The 18,774-nt window shown below is 59.3% G+C and overlaps 1 protein-coding gene across 4 annotated transcripts in view; it reads left to right on the forward strand.

The window, feature by feature from the left end:
* ITGB4 (integrin subunit beta 4) overlaps positions 1-18,747 on the forward strand; it is a 30,163-nt gene extending 11,416 nt beyond the window's left edge. Inside the window, exons 13-40 of one of the 4 annotated variants that reach the window (XM_086688065.1) lie at positions 573-676; positions 797-895; positions 998-1,127; positions 1,733-1,855; positions 1,951-2,057; positions 3,117-3,150; positions 3,329-3,520; positions 3,819-3,922; positions 4,225-4,283; positions 4,420-4,443; positions 5,114-5,262; positions 5,358-5,537; positions 6,562-6,710; positions 9,235-9,439; positions 10,279-10,436; positions 10,830-11,010; positions 11,151-11,288; positions 13,162-13,344; positions 13,436-13,567; positions 14,789-15,007; positions 15,631-15,876; positions 16,016-16,174; positions 16,599-16,748; positions 17,301-17,489; positions 17,574-17,729; positions 17,813-17,977; positions 18,069-18,179; positions 18,287-18,747. In XM_086688065.1, coding sequence (XP_086544191.1) covers positions 573-676; positions 797-895; positions 998-1,127; positions 1,733-1,855; positions 1,951-2,057; positions 3,117-3,150; positions 3,329-3,520; positions 3,819-3,922; positions 4,225-4,283; positions 4,420-4,443; positions 5,114-5,262; positions 5,358-5,537; positions 6,562-6,710; positions 9,235-9,439; positions 10,279-10,436; positions 10,830-11,010; positions 11,151-11,288; positions 13,162-13,344; positions 13,436-13,567; positions 14,789-15,007; positions 15,631-15,876; positions 16,016-16,174; positions 16,599-16,748; positions 17,301-17,489; positions 17,574-17,729; positions 17,813-17,977; positions 18,069-18,179; positions 18,287-18,426 — 3,986 coding nt within the window. In that variant the 3' untranslated portion in view covers positions 18,427-18,747. The remainder of the gene's footprint in view (positions 1-572; positions 677-796; positions 896-997; positions 1,128-1,732; positions 1,856-1,950; positions 2,058-3,116; positions 3,151-3,328; positions 3,521-3,818; positions 3,923-4,224; positions 4,284-4,419; positions 4,444-5,113; positions 5,263-5,357; positions 5,538-6,561; positions 6,711-9,234; positions 9,440-10,278; positions 10,437-10,829; positions 11,011-11,150; positions 11,289-13,161; positions 13,345-13,435; positions 13,568-14,788; positions 15,008-15,630; positions 15,877-16,015; positions 16,175-16,598; positions 16,749-17,300; positions 17,490-17,573; positions 17,730-17,812; positions 17,978-18,068; positions 18,180-18,286) is intronic. The other 3 variants (XM_086688063.1, XM_086688066.1, XM_086688064.1) reach the window with 3 other exon arrangements.
* Positions 18,748-18,774: the final 27 nt, after the last annotated feature.

An 18,774-nucleotide genomic window follows, 5' to 3' on the forward strand; every position in this document is an offset into this window, starting at 1 on the left:
AGTTGGATTTGGCCTGCAGGCCATAGTTAATCACGACCCTTATTCTGGTCTAAGGGTTTTAGACTTTATCCTTTGGCAAAAGAAAGGCGAGATTTTGATTTCATTTTCTAGCTATTTGCATATTGGCCTTGTATCCAGCCACTTTGCTAAAAGCACTTATGAAATCTAATAATTTATCTGAAGATTCTTTTTGATATTTTGTGACATGTTCCTAACACTTACAATAATGGCAGCCTTGTTTCTTACTTCCCAACACTTACGTGTTTTCTGTCTTTTTCTTACCTTACTGCTTCGGCCAGAACTCATTAGAGGTTCTTACACCAGGGAGCCACATGACTGGATTTGTGTGTTAGGATAATGACTGTGGCTGCACAGCGGAAAGTAGAAGACAGAATGGAATGGGAAAGAGACGGAGGGAAACAGATTCCAAAAAGTGGAGGAAATGGCTCTTTCCCTGGCTGGGGAGATCCTAGTTCAGGCTCAGCAACCACAGGCCCGCCCTGGCAGATGTGGGCGGCCTGGGCGCGGGAGTGAATGTGGCTCTCCTCTCCTGTCCTTCTCCCTCTCTGCAGACCGGGGACGCTGTTCCATGGGCCAGTGTGTGTGTGAGCCTGGCTGGACAGGCTTGAGCTGCGACTGCCCTCTCAGCAATGCCACCTGCATTGACAGCAACGGGGTAGGCCTGGGCACGAGGAAGGCAGTGCGGGGTGGTAGTAGGGACCCTAGCCAGGACCACCCACCCTTTCGGGCAGGGCTGGGGTTACTGGTGGCTCACTGGTGCCTCCTCTTGCCCTAGGGCATCTGTAATGGCCGTGGCTACTGCGAGTGCGGCCGCTGCCACTGCAACCAGCAGTCGCTCTACACGGACACCATCTGTGAGATCAACTACTCGGCGGTGAGGCCAAGATCACTGGGCTGTGGGCGTGGGAACCCCAGGCACAGGGCGGAGCGGACAGCCACCCAACACGGTCCTGGTTTCCCCTCCTCTCCCACCCAGATCCGCCTGGGCCTCTGTGAGGACCTGCGCTCCTGTGTCCAGTGCCAAGCCTGGGGCACCGGGGAGAAGAAGGGGCGCATGTGTGAGGGGTGCAACTTCAAGATCAAGATGGTGGACGAGCTTAAGAAAGGTGTGAGGCGCCCCGCTGAGGACGGGGGGTGCTAAGAACCTAGGCAGAGGGCCTCTGATGGGGAAGGGGGTGTCACTCACTGCAGCAGGACTATAGAGCTGGGCAGAGGGTTGATACTCCAGGTTGAGGTCATGCAGGCCGGAGAGAGGGGTTCTAGACCTGGGAGAGGTCCCAGAACGCAGACAGGGCACACAGACCCGGGCACGGGCACACGGCCTGGCCAGGACACAGAGACCCAGGCAGGAGGCACAGCTGAGTTGGGACCAAAGAGTCTGGGGAGGGGGCACCTGGCTTGGCCAGGGGGGGTAGATAGCTGGGCAGGGATATGAACACATTAGGGGCACATAATGGGGCCATGAGGGCACACAGCCTTCTCTCCTGTAGGTCAGATAAATGTCCTGGGAGCCAAGTTCCTGAGTGCACCCGGGATGGGGTGCACAGAGGTGCAACCTTTGATGCTCCTGGGCAGGGACAGGGCAGCTTCCCACCTCACCCTGGCCCTGTGCCAGGGTACTTGTGTCCTCCCCCAGGGAGGTGCCTGTGGGCCCCAGAGGAGGGGACACCTCCCAGGCGCAGGGTGCCCTGCTGACCGTGTGTGGGTGCAGGAGGCGAGGTGCTGGAGCACTGCTCCTTCCGGGATGAGGACGATGACTGCACATACAGCTACACGGTGGAGGGTGACGGCACCCCCGGGCCCAACAGCACTGTCCTGGTGCACAGGAAGAAGGGTGAGCCGACGGACGGGGCAGATGGGCAGCCGGGCAGACCCTGGTGGAAAAATGGGCATTGCCTCCCTCCTTTTGTCCCTCCCCTTCCTCCGTAGACTGCCCGCCCGGCTCCTTCTGGTGGCTCATCCCTCTGCTCATCTTCCTCCTGCTGCTGCTGGCACTGCTGCTGTTGCTCTGCTGGAAATACTGTGCCTGTTGCAAGGTGGGAGCTTCCCCAGGTCCCCACCTACCCCAGGCCCTCACCCCCCCAGGGCCCCACCCCCCCCCAGGGCCCCACTTCCCACCAGGTCCCCACCCCTTCCAGGTCCTCACCCCCACTGATCCCCATCCTCCCCCAGGTCCCTACCCTCCCCAGGTCCTCACCCACCCCCCCCGGGGTCCCCACCCCCACCAGGTCCCCGCCTCCTACCAGGATCCCCAGCCCCCATCAGGGTCCCCAGCTCCCACCAGGGGCCCATCTCCCACCAGGTCCCCAAATCTCACCAGGGTCCCCACACCCCCACCAAGGTCCTCATTCGTGGAGAGGCCAGGTGAAGCCATGTCTTCTGTCCAGCTCTAGTGTCCTTCCTACCCCAGCCCTTCGCCTCTGCCAATCATCAGTGGCCTATACCTGAGACCACCTGCCCTCAGGTCAGGCACATGCAAAGGGCCATGGGAGCCAACAGAGAGAAGAAAGACCTTGCCCACCAGGAGCTGGTAGTCTCACTGGGAAGGAAAGATGAGAGGCAGGAAATCATGGGGGATGGTCTGGCATGGAATGCTGAATTGTCGGGGCAGAGGAGAAACTGCGTAGTAATGCCAGTGTTAGGGGCTATTATTAGTGTGGGTTACAGAGAAAAAGAGGTCTGTGGTCAAATACATTTGAGAAACAGGCTTCTCTGCGGGACTTCTCAGAGCCTTTGATGTAGTTGTATGCATAGTGAAACTGTGAGAAGGGCACAGGGAATGAAGTCAGTGCTTCTGAAATGGGTTTGATCACAGAACCATTACTTTACAGGGCATCTGGCAGGACCAGGGTCCCATGGTACAAACTTTGGGAACCCTCTGCCCCCACCAACCTCTGTACTCACCATATGTGCTCCACACCTAGATCCCTTCAACTTCCTTGATACCTTGGTGTCTGGGGAAGGCAGTGTTGCCGCTCTGGACCATTGGCGTGGGGGGGGGAGGGGGGCGGGGGGCGGGGGGCAGGTGGCCGGAGGGGCTTACCTGGGCTGGGGCAGCTGTCCCAGCCCTCATCCCCGCCCACCTTATCTCCTAGGCTTGCCTGGCACTTCTCCCTTGTTGCAACCGAGGTACGGGCCCAGCATGTGCGGGGTGGCAACGGCTCTGACCGCCCATTCCCCCCAGATAGGGTGGAGGAGAAGTTGGGGTGTGTGTGGAACGGAGGCAGGAGGCCTAGGGTCCCACCCTGAGGGGGTGTGGCTGGGAGGGCCCAGGGTGGGGCCCCATGCTGAGGACCCTGTCACGCAGGGCACATGGTGGGCTTCAAGGAAGACCACTACATGTTGCGGGAGAACCTGATGGCCTCAGACCACCTGGACACGCCCATGCTACGCAGCGGGAACCTCAAGGGACGTGACATGGTCCGATGGAAGATCACCAACAACGTGCAGCGGCCTGGCTTTGCCACCCATGCCTCCAGCACCAACCCCATGGAGCTGGGTGAGGACTGGGGCTTGGCACGGTGGCTCTTGGGAGCGCCCATGGGGCCTGGGGCACATTCACCGCTGGTCCTGGGTTCAAATCACACCATTCCTGTTTTCTCTGGGCGTTGGGGGCAGACACAGGTTTGGCCACCTTCTGCCCTTCCTGATGGTGCTACAGGCCTCAGGGTCTCGGCCAGCAAGTTGCCCCGCCCCTGCCACCATCCTAGCATGGGTCTTGGAGGGGGCTTCTAGAGTGCCTGGTGTGCCGGAGGCTGATGACCCCCATCCCTGCCTCCATCCCTGCCTGCCCCTAGTGCCCTATGGGCTGTCCCTGCGCCTCGCCCGCCTTTGCACTGAGAACCTGCTGAAGCCTGACACTCGAGAGTGTGACCAGCTGCGCCAGGAGGTGGAGGAGAATGTAAGGGCCAAAGAAGCTGACCCTGGGGCCCCCGGCATCCCTGGGCATGGGTGTGATCCAGGTAGGGGGAGAGCAAGGAGAAAGCAGCTGCGGAACCTGGATTTTTCCGAGTAGGAAAGAGGGGCTTCCTTGGACATGTGCCTGGTGTGGGGTCGTCCTGTGAATGTTTCCAGAAGGGGACAAGGCAATGCACATGGATGGCCATGTGCATGTCCCATCCAACCATATCCTCTGGGTCTGGGTGGCTCTGGGTAGAGAGGCTTACCCAGGGTGCCAGCCTCACGCCTTTCCTTGCCTGGCAGCTGAATGAGGTGTACAGACAGATCACAGGTGCACACAAGCTCCAGCAGACTAAATTCCGGTGGGTCCTGGGTGCCCGGGGGCGGGGGCGGGAGCTGCCCCCACTACCCACTCTAGGGCCCCCCCCCCCCACAAGCAGGTCCGTGCTTCTACCCAGAGACTGTGTGGCTCATGCTCCCTTCTTTGTCCCCCCACAGGCAGCAGCCCAACGCCGGGAAAAAGTGAGTTGAAGGCACACGGGTGGGGCAGCCCTAGGTCAAGTATCTTGCCCAAGATTACCTAGTTACTAAGAGACAGAGCCAGGATTTGAACCCAGGCAGTTTGACCTCAGCACCCTTACCCTTAGCATCTTTTTTGTACGGCATCTATTGCTGGAATCCCACCTGAAGAGGTGTGGCTGGGAAGGTTTAGGGAGGGGCCCCATTTCATAGATGAGGTGGGCAGGGTAGCCCCATTTCATGCATGAGGACCCCGAGGCTCAAGGAGGCACAGTGGCTTGGCTGAGACTCAAGGTGAGGTGGGGGGGGGGGGCAGCGTGCCAGATGCTCTGTGAAGTAATGGTTCTGTGATCAAATCCATTTGAGAAGCACTGACTTCGTTCCCCACGCCCTTCTTACAGTTTCACTATGCATACAACTCCCTCAAAGGCTCTGAGAAGGCCCGCAGAGAAGAAGTCTATTTCTCAAATGGAGTTGATCACAGATCCCTTTTTCTCTAGAACACACACGAACGACCTGTAACACTGGGGCTACTTCATGGTGGCACTTTTTGCTGCCAGGCGTCTTGTCCCTTAATGGGGAGAGGACAGGCAGGAGGGTGGGGGCTGGGGGGACAAGTGCCAGCATCCGTGGCCAGCCTGACACATCCCCACCTACCCACCCCCCACCCCAGGCAGGACCACACCATTGTGGATACGGTGTTGATGGCGCCTCGCGCGGCCAAGCAGGCCCTGCTGAAGCTGACGGAGAAGCAGGTGGAACAGGGGGCCTTCCATGAGCTCAAGGTGGCCCCCGGCTACTACACCCTCACTGCAGACCAAGGTAGGTGGGCAGGCTCCCTGTGCCACTTCCTTATGCCCCCCACCCCTGGGCAGCCGCCCGAGCCACGTCTGCCTGCCCCCCCAACTCCCACCCAGATGCCCGGGGGATGGTGGAGTTCCAGGAGGGCGTGGAGCTGGTGGACGTGCGGGTGCCCCTCTTCATCCGGCCTGAGGACGATGATGAGAAGCAGCTGCTGGTGGAAGCCATCGATGTGCCCATGGGCACTGCCACCCTCGGTCGCCGCCTGGTAAACATCACCATTATCAAGGAGCAAGGTGGGTCAGGGTGGCGGGAGCAGGGGGGCATAAAGGGGGCTCCTCCTAACATCTGAGGGCAGATGGGGCCTGGCCGTGTGGCCTAGGCAAGTCACTTAACCTCTCTGAGCCTTGGTTTCTCCATCTGTAAAATGGGCGTCTGGCTCTCAAGAGGGGTATGTGGCTATGCACCGTTGCACAGTGCCTGGTGGTAAGCACTCAATGTGGGAGCTTCTGCTGTAATTATAGGGTGCCGTGTCCTCCTGAAATTGTCCCCCATCCCTCCCCTTCTTGCCCCTGTGGCCTTTGAACGTAGGAGATTGAATGGACCTCCCCGGGATGCCAGGACATCAGAGCAGGAAGGGCATTGGGAGTTCATTTCACCCGAGCCTATTTAAAAATTTTTTTTTCAACGTTTATTTATTTTTGGGACAGAGAGAGACAGAGCATGAACGGGGGAGGGGCAGAGAGAGGGGGAGACACAGAATCGGAAACAGGCTCCAGGCTCTGAGCCATCAGCCCAGAGCCTGACGCGGGGCTCGAACTCACAGACCGCGAGATCGTGACCTGGCTGAAGTCAGACGCTTAACCGACTGCGCCACCCAGGCGCCCCACCCGAGCCTATTTAGAGGGGAAGCAAGGCATCGCACCACTGACACCCAAGTTGCCTTCCCTCCTGGGGACCCCCGAGTTGTTGATAAGCATCCTTTCTGCATCCAGAGGGTCTGTTGTGGTCCCCGAGCTCTCCTCCCCACCTGCCCCTGCACCACAGGCCTTTGTCCTGCTCTGTCCCAGCCCAGTCTCAAGCCCCCATCTCTGGTTCTGGCCCTACCTGGCCTCCTTTCTCTGCCCTGACTCTTCCAGGATGTCAGCTGGACACTGTGCCAGCCCCTCCACCTTTTCTGGAAAATTTTCCATCCCCTCCCTCGAGTGGGGTGAGGAACGACAGGCAGACTCCTGGAGGCAGGGGTGGGCCCCGAAAGAGGGTGCATATTGCGAAAGGACTGAGGGCCGGCCGCCCTGACCGGTGCCTGGGTCCTTGCAGCCAGCGGGATAGTGTCATTTGAGAAGCCTGAGTACTTGGTCAGCGGCGGAGAGCAAGTGGCCCGCATTCCCGTCGTCCGGCGCATCCTGGACAACGGCAAGTCCCAAGTCTCCTACCGCACACAGGATAACACCGCACAGGGCAACCGGGTAAGGCTCTGCCATGAGGTCAAAGGCATCTCCCAGGGGCCCAGCGAGAGCGGGACACGGCAGCTGCCGGAGTCGCTGGGATGCTGGTGGCGCCCCTGGCCAGCCTCCCAAGGACATGTCTGCCTGCTCCTGCCACTCATAATAGATGTGTCTCACCAAAAGTGCCGGTGGTGCCCTAGGTGAGGCCTCATCACTACCAGGGACATGTCCGGATCGTTCATATCTCCCTTCCAACAACACAGGATCTACCAGGGCAGCCAAACCCTACGTAGTGAGATGGATTCCGTCTGCCCACGTCCAGGGGCTTTGGGCTTCTTGAGGTGGGAGCATAGGCCTCATGTCCCTGGGCAGACTCTCGAGAAAGGCTGTCACAGTTTGGCCCCCTGCCACGCCTGTGAGCCCACATCGCCTTCATCACTGGACCCCAGTCTCAGGGAAGAGCCACGTCCAGGTGTTGGATGTGCTTCTGAATTTATCAACATTTACAAACTAAAAATATTCATATCAGCAATTCAGCCGGAGTAATACGATCGAGTCTCACTGGGCCCACAGGCCAGTTTGGCGAAAGCCGGCAGCCTGGCCACGGCGTGTTCTTCCCTTCCTTTTATTGGAAGGAACAGTTCTCATTACTGCTCCGGGGCCCCCGATAAAAGTTCCAAAGAAGAATTTGTATGTCCATAAATCTCACTGAACACACCGTATTATAGAAGGGATTCCAGCTACCCTGTTATACTTTTATAAAGGCATTTTGGTGTTTAAGTATTTTTTTAAACATTTTTATTATTTCCCAACTTTTTATTTTGAAAAACTTCAAGCCTACAGGAAAATGAAAAGACTAATGCCATTAACACCCATTTACCCTTAAATAATTTTTTCAATGTTTATTTATTTTTGAGAGAGAGAGAGAGAGAGAGAGACAGAGTGCGAGCAGGGGAGGGGGAGAGAGAGAGGGAGACACAGAATCCGAAGCAGGCTCCGGGCTCTGAGCTGTCAGCACAGAGCCCGACGCGGGGCTCGAACTCCCAAACTGTGAGATGATGACCTGAGCTGAAGTCAGAGGCTTAACCGACTGAGCCACCCAGGTGCCCCAGCACCCATTTACCCTTTACATAGAGTCACCAATTAATAATAGTTTTCTGGTTCTCCTTCTATATAGATATGAGAATAGATGCATCTATCTAAAGATATATATGCGTATCTGTATCTCTTTTCTAGAACTGTAGAAAGACAGGGGGAGAGAGAGTTGTGTTTCATTTCATTGTGTTTGCTCAACAAAGTAAGTTATAGACATCACATAGACCCTAAAGCTTCTGGTGGCGCCTGCTGAGAACAAGGTTATTCTACACAACTACAACATCATTACCAACCTTAATTAAGAAACCTCACATTATAGGGGCACCTCAGTGGCTCAGTCGATTAATTAAGCATCCAACTCTTGATTTCGGCTCAGGTCATGATCTCACGGTTCATAAGTTCAAGCTTCGCATCAGGCTCCACACTGACAGCACAGAGCCTATTTGGGATTCTCTCTCTCCCTCTCTCTGTGCCTCTCCCCTATATGGGTGAACTCTGTCTCGAAATAAATTCTAAAAAGAATTACCTAATAATTGGTTCATATTCAGATCTCCCCATGTTCACATGCCCCAATAATGTCCCTTATAGCGGTTTTTTTGTTTTTTGTTTTTTTGGTTCTTTTGCTCCAGTCCAAGAACCAATCCCGGATCTGGCATTGCATTTTGTTGTGTGCCTTAGGTGTCCTTTTATCTAGGACAACTCCCTGGCTTTGCCTTTTGTGACTTTGACTTTTGGAAGAGTTCCCCCCCCCCCCCCCCCCCCCAGCTCAGTCTCAGTCGTCTAGTGGGTAACTCCTGCTTTTCTTACACTGGCTGCAGTGTCTCTTTCTGGGCTTCTAAACTGTTGAATTTGCCCCCTGCTGGGCCTGAACTTGAAATGTTAGTGTGCATCGCCACCTAGTGGTCTCATGTGAGCAGGATACACGTATGTTGACGCGGACATACTTCCCCGGGTTGCTCGGGAGAGCCCTGAGGCACTGAAGGAACAAAACTGGAGCTGATGGGGGCACCCTCCCTAGGAGGCAGGGCCTGGGGCCTGGTCGGATCCCAGACTTCAGAGCCACAGTGTGGGGCACGGTTCTTCCATCGCTGGATGGGGTCTGCTTGTGTGAGACTCTTCTGGATCTTTATACATCCCCATCTCTGGGCCTTGGTTCAAACCTCAGCTCTATCACAACTGCCTGTGTGAATTTGGGCAAGTTTCTCCACCCTTCCGTGTGCCTCAGTTCCTCATCTGTAAAATGGGGACAGTAATAGCTCCACCTCACATTGCTGTGAGGGTCAAATGAGCTAGTAAGTGCAAAGTGCTTGATGCACGGGAGGTGCTACAGAAACAGGAGCCATTTCATGTGCAGGTGGGATGGTCTCTCTGCCGTATCCAGGAGGTTGGGGTGGAGTGGCATGATTCATCCTCCAGGCCTGGTCTGACCCTGACCCCTTCTCCCTCCCAGGACTACATCCCTGCAGAGGGGGATCTGCTATTCCAACCTGGGGAGACCTGGAAGGAGCTGCAGGTGAAGCTCCTGGAGCCGCGGGAGATAGACTCCCTCCTGCGGGGCCGCCAGACCCGCCGCTTCCACATTCAACTCAGCAACCCCAAGTTTGGGGCCCGCCTGGGCCAGCCCCACTCAGCCACCGTCGTCATTGGAGACCGAGGTGGGCAGAGCCCCTTCAGCAGGTGGGGAGGGAGGGCTGGGGGCCTCTCCACTAAGGCTGCAGTATGGGCAAATAAAATATAGGATTCCCTGTTAAATTTGGATTTCAGGTAAACGAAGAACAAGTTTTGTGTAAGTATATCCCACACCTCAGTGGGATATACTTATCCTATTTGTTATTCATCTTAAATTCTGGCTTAACTAGGGGTCCTGCATTTTATCCAGCAATCCTGCTCTCAGCCAAAGAGGGTGGAGTCACGCTGTGGCTACCCAGCCTGCTGGCGGCGCCATGAACCCCACCGTTAGGTCTTAGCCCTTTGATTTCAGCTTCAGTTCCAACTAAAATGCAGGTGTTTCCTAGAGGGGCGAAACAGTTCTTACGGGTCCTTAACCTCCAGTATGGTGGTGTCTATGAGCCCACCCCAGAGAAGCCTTGCCTGGAAGATAGGAGAGGAGGGGGGATTCTCAGAGTAGAGTGGGGAGCACGCTGGGGAGGGGGGCATAGAAACAAACGTTCTGACATGGAACATTCCTTTGGCTGCCAAGGGAGAAAGAAGGGCAGACGATCTCCCTCCTCCTTCTCATTCCTCCAGACACCCCCTGCCTCCGGGCCCTCCACCAGGAGGGCAGGATGCCCTCTGTAGCACCAGTGGGGGCACCAGCCACCCCCCCCCCCAGAGTCCTGGGTGCTGAGTGCTGTCAGTTGTCAGTGGTCAGTTGAGGCAGGGAAGAGTTGGTAACTGAGTCTCTGGAGCCCCCTGGTGGTGAGGGTGGATTCCTGCTTCACTCAAAGAGGGGGTGTCTGAGCTGTCTGACCCGCGCTGACTCGGCCCACTGTAGATGAACTGGACCGGAACTTCACAAGCCCGACGCTGTCATCATTTCCACCTCACCCTGGTGACCTGGGTGCCCCACAGAACCCCAATGCCAAGGCCGCCGGGTCCCGAAAGATCCACTTCAACTGGCTGCCCCCTCCGGGCAAGCCAACGGGGTACAGGGTAAGGTGGGAGGCAAGGAGGGAGGTGGGCACAGAGGGCTGGTACCCACTGGGGAGACGGGCCACCTGAAGCCAAAGAGCCCCCGAGGGGGCAGAGAGGGCACGCTTGACCCTGGGGAGCCAAGCACAAGTGGACAGGGGGAACCCCCATCTGCCTGGGGAAGAGCGAAGTCCCGTCCCTGAAGTTTTCAGACATTTGCCCTCCTTCCTGGAATGCGGCCCCTCCCCCCACCCAGAAGACACCCGAGTTCTGCCCCAGCCCTGCCGTGTGAACCTGGCAGGTCACCAACCCCTCCGTGTCTCATCGGTGCAAAGGGGACAATAAGGGCAGGAGGTCAACGAGCAGCTCTGGCGCTTGACGCCTCCCGCTGACCAGTTCCTCCCCTGGGAGCAGGTGAAGTACTGGATCCAGGGTGACTCGGAATCCGAGGCCCACCTGCTCGACAGCAAGGTGCCCTCGGTGGAGCTCACGAACCTGTACCCATACTGCGACTATGAGATGAAGGTGTGCGCCTACGGGGCACAGGGCGAGGGTCCCTACAGCTCCCTGGTGTCCTGCCGCACCCAACAGGAAGGTGAGGCCTCACCACACGTCGGTCCCGGAACCACCCTGATGCCCCCGTGCCCAGCTCTGCCCGCTCTACTCCCAGAACCCTGCCCTCCACCTGCTGCTGCTGACAGCTTTCTTCCTACACTGCCCCCCCTCCTTCCCTAGTACCCAGTGAGCCGGGGCGTCTGGCCTTCAATGTCGTCTCCTCCACGGTGACCCAGCTGAGCTGGGCTGAGCCAGCTGAGACCAACGGAGAGATCACGGCCTACGAGGTCTGCTACGGCTTGGTCAACGAGGACAACCGTAAGGACGTGGGCCCCTCCTGCCCCTAGGACAGCAGGAAGGGGAGGGAGCAAAGCGCAGGAGGAAGGTCACATCGTCCCGGTTGGTGGATGTGTCCCATAGGTCTGGTTGCCCGAGGCATCATCAGGTTTGTGGTCAGGTTGGGGCTGGTCGCATCCCGAGACCGAGCCCAGAAGCTCACAGGGCAGGTGGGGATAGAAGGCATGAGAAGGCTTCCCATACAGCAAACCCGCACGGCTCACTCTCACGCGGTTCTTGTAGGGCCAAAGTAGAGTTGGTAGGATTAGCAAATAGGGGATGCCCTGAATTTCAGAGAAACCTTTTTTTTTTTTAAGTACATCTCAAATAACAGCCCAAGGCCAGAGTGCGTGGCAGCACTGTTATTTCTTCCCAGTCCTGGAAGGGAGGGAAGGGTGGGCACCCCTTGCCAATGGCCAAGATGAGGAAGTGAGGGAAATCGGTTCCACCTGCCGCCTGGTGCAGGGACCTCCTCCTTGTGCCCTCACTTCTGCTTGCTCCGTCCCAGGGTTGCAGGGCTCACCACCCCATATGACCCATGGACCTTAACGTGGGTCAGGCACAGCGCTTCGGGGATGGCCCAAAAGGGCAGAGGGCCCCAAGATTATTCTAGACATCAGGCTCGTGGCTCTTTACCAGCCAAGCAGACCACATGCAACCTAAGCAGCTACATCACACCTTTGGCCTGTTCCAGGTTTATAACACCTAGTCTGCCCACGGACCACTGTTAGGAAGTGTCCTCTGATCCCGCCTTTCATCCCAGGAATGATACGTACCCTGTCCAAAGTTCATCCCTGATAATTTTGGGCATGGCTTCAGTCTGCTGAGGTCTCAGCTGTGTCCTGGAATGTGCTGGATGGCCCTCCTGGCTGAGGGCATCAGCACTTTGGTGGGTGTTCCCACGAGCTGAAAGAGATGTGAGGGGTGGGTGGAGAACAGTGCCCACCTTGGCAGCTAGAGACCTCCCCCAGGCTGATGGGCCTCCACCAATCAATTCTTTTTAAGCACAGTGGTTGGCTGGGGGTAGACATCAAGCTTATCAGGTAGCACTTTCCAGAACCCTCCTTTGGACCTCTTTGGAAACTGGGACCTTTTCTGGCCTCCATCCTTCTGGGCCTTCTCTGGTTTCCCAGAAGCCTTCTAGCATGGCAGGGCACTTCTTGCTGTGTCTGGGCCCAGGTGCCGTCACTTGCTCAGAGCAACGAGGGTCACTTTCTCCTTTCTCCCAGGGCTGCATGTCTGCCCTTCTAGGTGTGAGTGGAGGAGAGCTGCCTGGCCTCTGCTCTCTGCTCACCTGTCACTGCTGGCCCTCTTCTCCGCCCTTCTCCCCACCCCTTCGCTCTCCGAAGCCTCAGCCTGCCCGGAGGTGCAGCTTCCCTGAGCCCACCCCTCTATTCCAGTCCTTGCTCCGGTGACCACAGGGCAGCTGGGGTGGGTGTCTGGATATCTCCACTTTCACTTCCTCAACAGAGCACTTGGGGTCTGGTCGTGCGGACAATGAGACAGAGGCACCCTCACTGCCGGAGTGTGCCTCAGGTGGAGGCGCTCTGGACACAGGACCGTTTACCAATCCGTGGAGGTCACAGTGGGGCCACCTTGAGTCTAGTCCTGGCTTTGCCACTTAAGGATGAGCCAGCCCTTCGGAGAGTTGGTGACCCTTCCTTAAATGAGGCACACCCAGGTTCTCAGGGCGCGGCACGGCACAGGAGTTCCAATAGCTGCTTGCTCTCTGCCTTGTCCCCTGCGCCCTCTCCGTGCAATTCAGAGACCACGCAGCGGTGCTGTTACATCAGAGGCGGGGCTGGGCCAGGCAGGAACGCAGAAGGACCCCTCTGAGGCACTCTCCCTGCCCCAGGACCCATCGGGCCCATGAAGAAGGTGTTGGTGGACACTCCTAAGAGGCGGATGCTGCTCATTGAGAACCTACGGGAGTCCCAGCCATACCGCTACACCGTGAAGGCGCGCAACGGGGCAGGCTGGGGGCCCGAGCGGGAGGCCATCATCAACCTGGCCACCCAGCCCAAGCGGCCCATGTCCAGTGAGTGGGGGGTGGGGGTGGGGCAGGGCACAGGGTGGAGAGGGGAGGACAGGGGGGCTGGGTCCCTGGCTCACCTCTCCCACCCCTGCAGTCCCCATCATCCCGGACATCCCCATCGTGGACGCCCAGTGCGGGGAAGACTACGAGAGCTTCCTCATGTACAGCGACGAAGTACTGCGCTCCCCGGCTGGCAGCCAGCGGCCCAGCGTCTCCGACGACACCGGTGAGTGGGCCTGGGATCCACGAGAGGAAGTCCTGGGTAGGAGGTGGGGCTGTCACTGGTGTCCAGAGAAAGCAAAGGGGCCGATGACCACCGGGCCTAGAGGTCAAGACCAGAAGTCCCTCTCAGCTCCAGGTGGATATCTGCAGAGCCGACCATCTGGCAGGCATCATACTGGCACTGGGTACAGAGGGGACAAAGCCAACGCGGCCCACATGCAGTCGTGTGCACACCTGTGTATAAGCACAGGCAGAGACTTGCTTGGGAGCGGATGCACACAGAGTCATGTAGGCTCATGCACATGGGACCAGTGTGGAAACACAGCCTTGCTTCTGGAAGGCTCGCCAGCTGTGCCATGGAGTCAGGACATTCAGGCCACCTCCCAGGGACAAGGTGGGAGGAGGCAGGCATGACCCAGAAGCTCAGAGCAGCCACCTGCCCAGGGTCAGGGAGGCAGTGTCCCCTGTCCCGTCCACTGGTCCAGTGCTCCTCTTCCCTGCAGTGTGGTACAAAGGGTCCTTGGCTGGACTCCCTGGTTCTCAGTTTTAGCTTTGGCTCTGTTGTGGGGCATCAGATGAACTGCTCGCCCTCTCTGTGCCTCAGTTTTCTGATCTGTAAAATAGGATGCCAGTCATACAATGCCACGAGTGAAGGTTCTCTGGATTTCTACTTTCTTCCACCCTTGCCTAAGCCTCAGGCCCCCTGTGAACACCTACGTGCCCTGACAGAGCTGAGCTTGGACTTCAGGAACCCCAGCCCAAGGGTCGCGGGGTTTTGAGGGTATGAGAGAAAGCTCAGCTGTTAACACTATCTTGTGACGCGCTCTGTGGCTTCTGGAACTGTCCCTGGTAGGCAGGCAGGGGAGAGATTACTCTCTCCAGTGTACAGATTGGAAACTGAGGCTCAGACCAAGAGGCCTCACATCTGGTGCCAGAGCCAGGGCTACCCCTGGGGCCTGTCCTCCCCAGCTGCAGCCCTGCCAGCTCTGGCGCACACGGAAGTCCTCCTCTTCCGTCGTGCGGGCCGAGGGGCCCGCCTGTCGCCTGCTCCGCGACCAACCTCACCCCCCCCCCCGCCCCCTCCCCGCCCCGCCCCGCCACACCACACTTGGATTCCGGAGAGCCGAGGACGGGCTCACGTCGCTGGCCTCCGCCCCGCCGCGCCCCCTCCCGGAGCCGCCCGCGCCCGCCGGCGGTGCCAACGCGGCCCTTCGTTGTTCCCAAGGCGGCAGCTGGAAGTTCGAGCCCCTGCTGGGGGAGGAGCTGGACCTGCGGCGCGTCACGTGGCGGCTGCCCCCGGAGCTCATCCCGCGCCTGTCGGCCAGCAGCGGGCGCTCCTCCGACGGCGAGCCGCCCCGCGGCCCCCCGGAAGACAGCGCGGACGGGGGCGCGGGCGGGGAGGGTGGCGGCCTAGCCCGCGGCGCCACACCCAGGCCCCCCGGAGGTGACGGGCTTGCCCGGCGCGCCCCGACCCCGCACCCAGCCAGGCGCGCTCGTTTGCCGCCTGCGTCCAGCCTGAGCCCCCTGTGGTCAGGCTGCCCACTAATGGCCCCCTGCCCAACCTGGGGAGGTGCTACGGCGTGGAGGCGGACCCCCAGAGCCGAGGGACCCCCGGGGCAGGCATTCGTGATCTCCTCAAAGCAGGACTGCCCGCAGGAGCATGCAACTTCAGAAGTTCGTCGTGCCCAGGGGCAGGCGCTAGTACCCAAGGAGACCTCCCCAGAGGTCTCAAGGGACACGAGGGCAGGCATCTGGGCTCTCCCCCAGGCAGGGCTGACGGCAAGGGCAGTAGGTCTCCCAGCTGGGGTCAGCGGTGCTCACACGGTCCACACTGGCATCCTGCAGGACTGACAGACATGGGCTGCAGAAGCCTGTGTGGCCCCTTGGACTCTGCCAGGAACACTGAGCTTCTTTCCCTGGTGGGCCAAGAGAGGCTGGTTTTCTTTATGCCAAGCGCCCCCCACCCCCTCCCCTCAGAGGGTAGGTAATCCTAGGAATTCCCAGGGCCACAGCCTGCGTCTGGGTCTGGCGCAGGCCTGTCCAAGTGACCCTGCTCTCCTCCCACAGAGCACCTGGTGGTGAACGGGCGGATGGACGTAGCCTTCCCAGGCAGCTCCAACTCTCTGAACAGGATGACCGTGGCCAACACCGCTTACGGCACCCACCTGAGCCCACACCTGCCCCACCGGGTGCTGAGCACATCTTCCACCCTCACGCGGGACTACCACTCGCTGACCCGCACGGAACACTCCCACTCCCACTCTGCCACGCTGCCCAGGGACTACTCCACCCTCACCTCCGTGTCCTCCCACAGTGAGTGTCCGCTTCCAGCCCTGCCTCTCCCACTGACCCTGCCTCTCCTCCAGCTCCAGGAGGCTGGGGTTACTGGCCCCGCTTCCCATCCTCCAACACGCACACTTCCTGCCCTCACTCTTGTTTTGTCCTGCCCTAGGCCTCCCTCCCATCTGGGAAGAGGGGAGGAGCAGGCTTCCGCTGTCCTGGGCCCTCGGGTCCCTGAGTCGGGCTCAGATGAAAGGGTTCCCTCCCTCTGGGGACTCCCGAGACACTATAATCCTGGCTGGGCAGCCAGCGGCGCCCTTTCGGGGCCCAGGTAGTACAGGGGTGGCCATCTCGCGTCTCCACAGCTGTCCCGCTCCATCTGTCACCCATCTGTTCATCGCAGCCACTGCCCAAACCCAGCACTTCACCCTCCATTTTTCATCTCCATCAATGCTGATGCCTAATATAGCCTCTGCCCTTCCGGGGGTGATGGGCTGGGGGAAGAGGGGGGGCCAGACCAGCTGAGGGGGAGGGGGCGGCCAACTTCTGGTGCTCATCCTCTCTAGGCACAGGCAGGGCCCGCAGCCACTCTGAGTTGTCCAGGGAGGTGCTGGGTGGCCCAGACAGGGTGCTGCAGGCTGAGTGAGCCACGAGGCCAGCGGCCAGCAGAGATGAGACAGCCGCGGGAGGTCAGAGGGAGGGCTCCTGCCCAGAGACCCCCCTGCCAGAAACTGACTGTGGCCTCCCGTCTTCAGGCTCCCGCTTGGCTGCAGGTGTGCCCAACACACCCACCCGCCTGGTGTTCTCGGCTCTGGGCCCCACGTCTCTGAAAGTGAGCTGGCAGGAGCCACAGTGTGAGCAGGCGCTACAGGGCTACAGTGTGGAGTACCAGCTGCTGAACGGGGGTGAGGCACAGCTGCCGGCAGGCTGGGGGCTTGCAAGGCTCGGGCACCCAGCTGCACAGGAACCCACCCAAGTCCCTTCAACACTAATGATCCCCACCAGACGTTCTGAGAGGGCCTCACTTGCATGCTCCTCGCTGCCCATCACTGCCTCCTCTCCTCTGAGTTATCCAGCTCCCTGGCCCTCTCTCCAGGTCATTCCCTCTGCGAGGCGTTGCGTAACAAGGCTTCACTGACCTAGGGACAGACCCAGGGCCTCCGCTGGCCTGCGAGATGCTTTTGTGGGAACCAGGAAGTGGTGCTTCCCTGGGAAGGCAAACTCGCAGCAGCAATGACCTGGGCCCGCAAACAGGCAGAACATAGGTGGGATTTTAGGCTCCACTCATCCCTTGTGTAGCATACTACCTAAACTACCAGCCACACCATACCAGGCTGATCCCCACCTGTACCCAAACCGCAGCGAATCCTGGGTGGGATGATCAGTGGCAGCCTAGGGCAGGGGTGGGATCAGGCCAGGGGTAGGAGTAACACTGACCCCCGGTCTGCCCTCCCCAGGGGAGCTGCATCGGCTCAACATCCCTAGCCCCAGCCAGACTTCGGTGGTGGTGGAAGACCTTCTGCCCAACCATTCCTATGTGTTCCGTGTGCGGGCCCAGAGTCAGGAAGGCTGGGGCCCAGAGCGTGAGGGTGTCATCACCATTGAGTCGCAGGTGCACCCCCAGAGCCCACTCTGCCCCCTGCCAGGTGAGTTGACTCCCCACCCCGAGGCTGCCCCCATGACGTCCCCTAGCCACCCACACGCTGACAGTCTTGCTCTGCTGCCCCCAGGCTCCACCTTCACTTTGAGCACACCCAGTGCCCCGGGCCCGCTGGTGTTTACTGCCCTGAGCCCAGACTCGCTGCAGTTGAGCTGGGAACGGCCACGCAGGCCCGATGGGGATATCCTCGGCTACCTGGTGACCTGTGAGATGGCCCATGGAGGAGGTGCTGCCCGTCCCCACCTCAGGGGTGGCCAGGGGAGGGGTGGAGAGGGAGCCACAGAGGCTAAAGGCATCTTCCCTGCTCAGAGCCAGCCACCACGTTCCTGGTGGATGGCGACAGCCCTGAGAGCCGGCTGACAGTGCCGGGCCTCAGTGAGAACGTGCCCTACAAGTTCAAGGTGCAGGCCAAGACCACCCAAGGCTATGGGCCGGAGCGTGAGGGTATCATCACCATCGAGTCCCAGGACGGAGGTGAGGTGGCTTGCCCATTCTTCACCCCTACCCCTTCTCTGGCCACATCTCCTGGCACCATCCCTGACTGGCGCTCATCTGCCCATGCCAGGCCCTTTCCCTCAACTGGGCAGCCACCCCGGGCTCTTCCAGCACCAGCTGCCAGGCGAGTACAGCAGCATCACCACCACCCACACCAGCACAACCGAGCCTTTCTTCTTGGGTGAGTCGCTGGGCAGGGGATCCTAGTTCTCGTGGGGGAGCACAGCGCTAACAGAGCAGGATAGACAGGGACCCAGGCAGGGTCCTTCAGTGCTTTTTCCCCTGCAGATGGACTGACCCTGGGGTCCCAACGCCTGGAAGCAGGTGGCTCCCTCACCCGCCATGTGACCCAGGAGTTTGTGAGCCGGACACTGACCACCAGTGGAACCCTCAGTACCCAGGTGGACCAACAGTTCTTCCAGACCTGAGCCCCCCACCCCTACCCGACAGTGTCCTGGAACCTGGGCCCCCACCCTGCCTCCTCCTCCTGGCTCTGCCTCAGCTACTCCATCCTCAGACCCCTCGCAGCCCAGCACACCCCCATGCTGATCACAGGGCCAGCACGTCTGGCTACGGAGCAGAGGGTAGGTGTCCTCTGGGAGGCGTGAAGGGAGCAGAGGTCCCAGATGGCCCTTCTGGCCACTACTCCCTTACCCCAGGCCCAAGCCCGTTTGTGCGTAACCAAAGAGCTGGGACCAGCATGACAAGGACCCAGCTTTGCTCTGCACTTAATAAAAGATTTTGCTACCGCTTGGCTCTGCCCTGTCTGTTCTTCC

The sequence above is a fragment of the Puma concolor genome, chromosome E1, assembly GCF_028749965.1.
Source record: "Puma concolor isolate L17-30 chromosome E1, mPumCon1.1.hap2, whole genome shotgun sequence".
Lineage (NCBI taxonomy): Eukaryota > Metazoa > Chordata > Mammalia > Carnivora > Felidae > Puma > Puma concolor.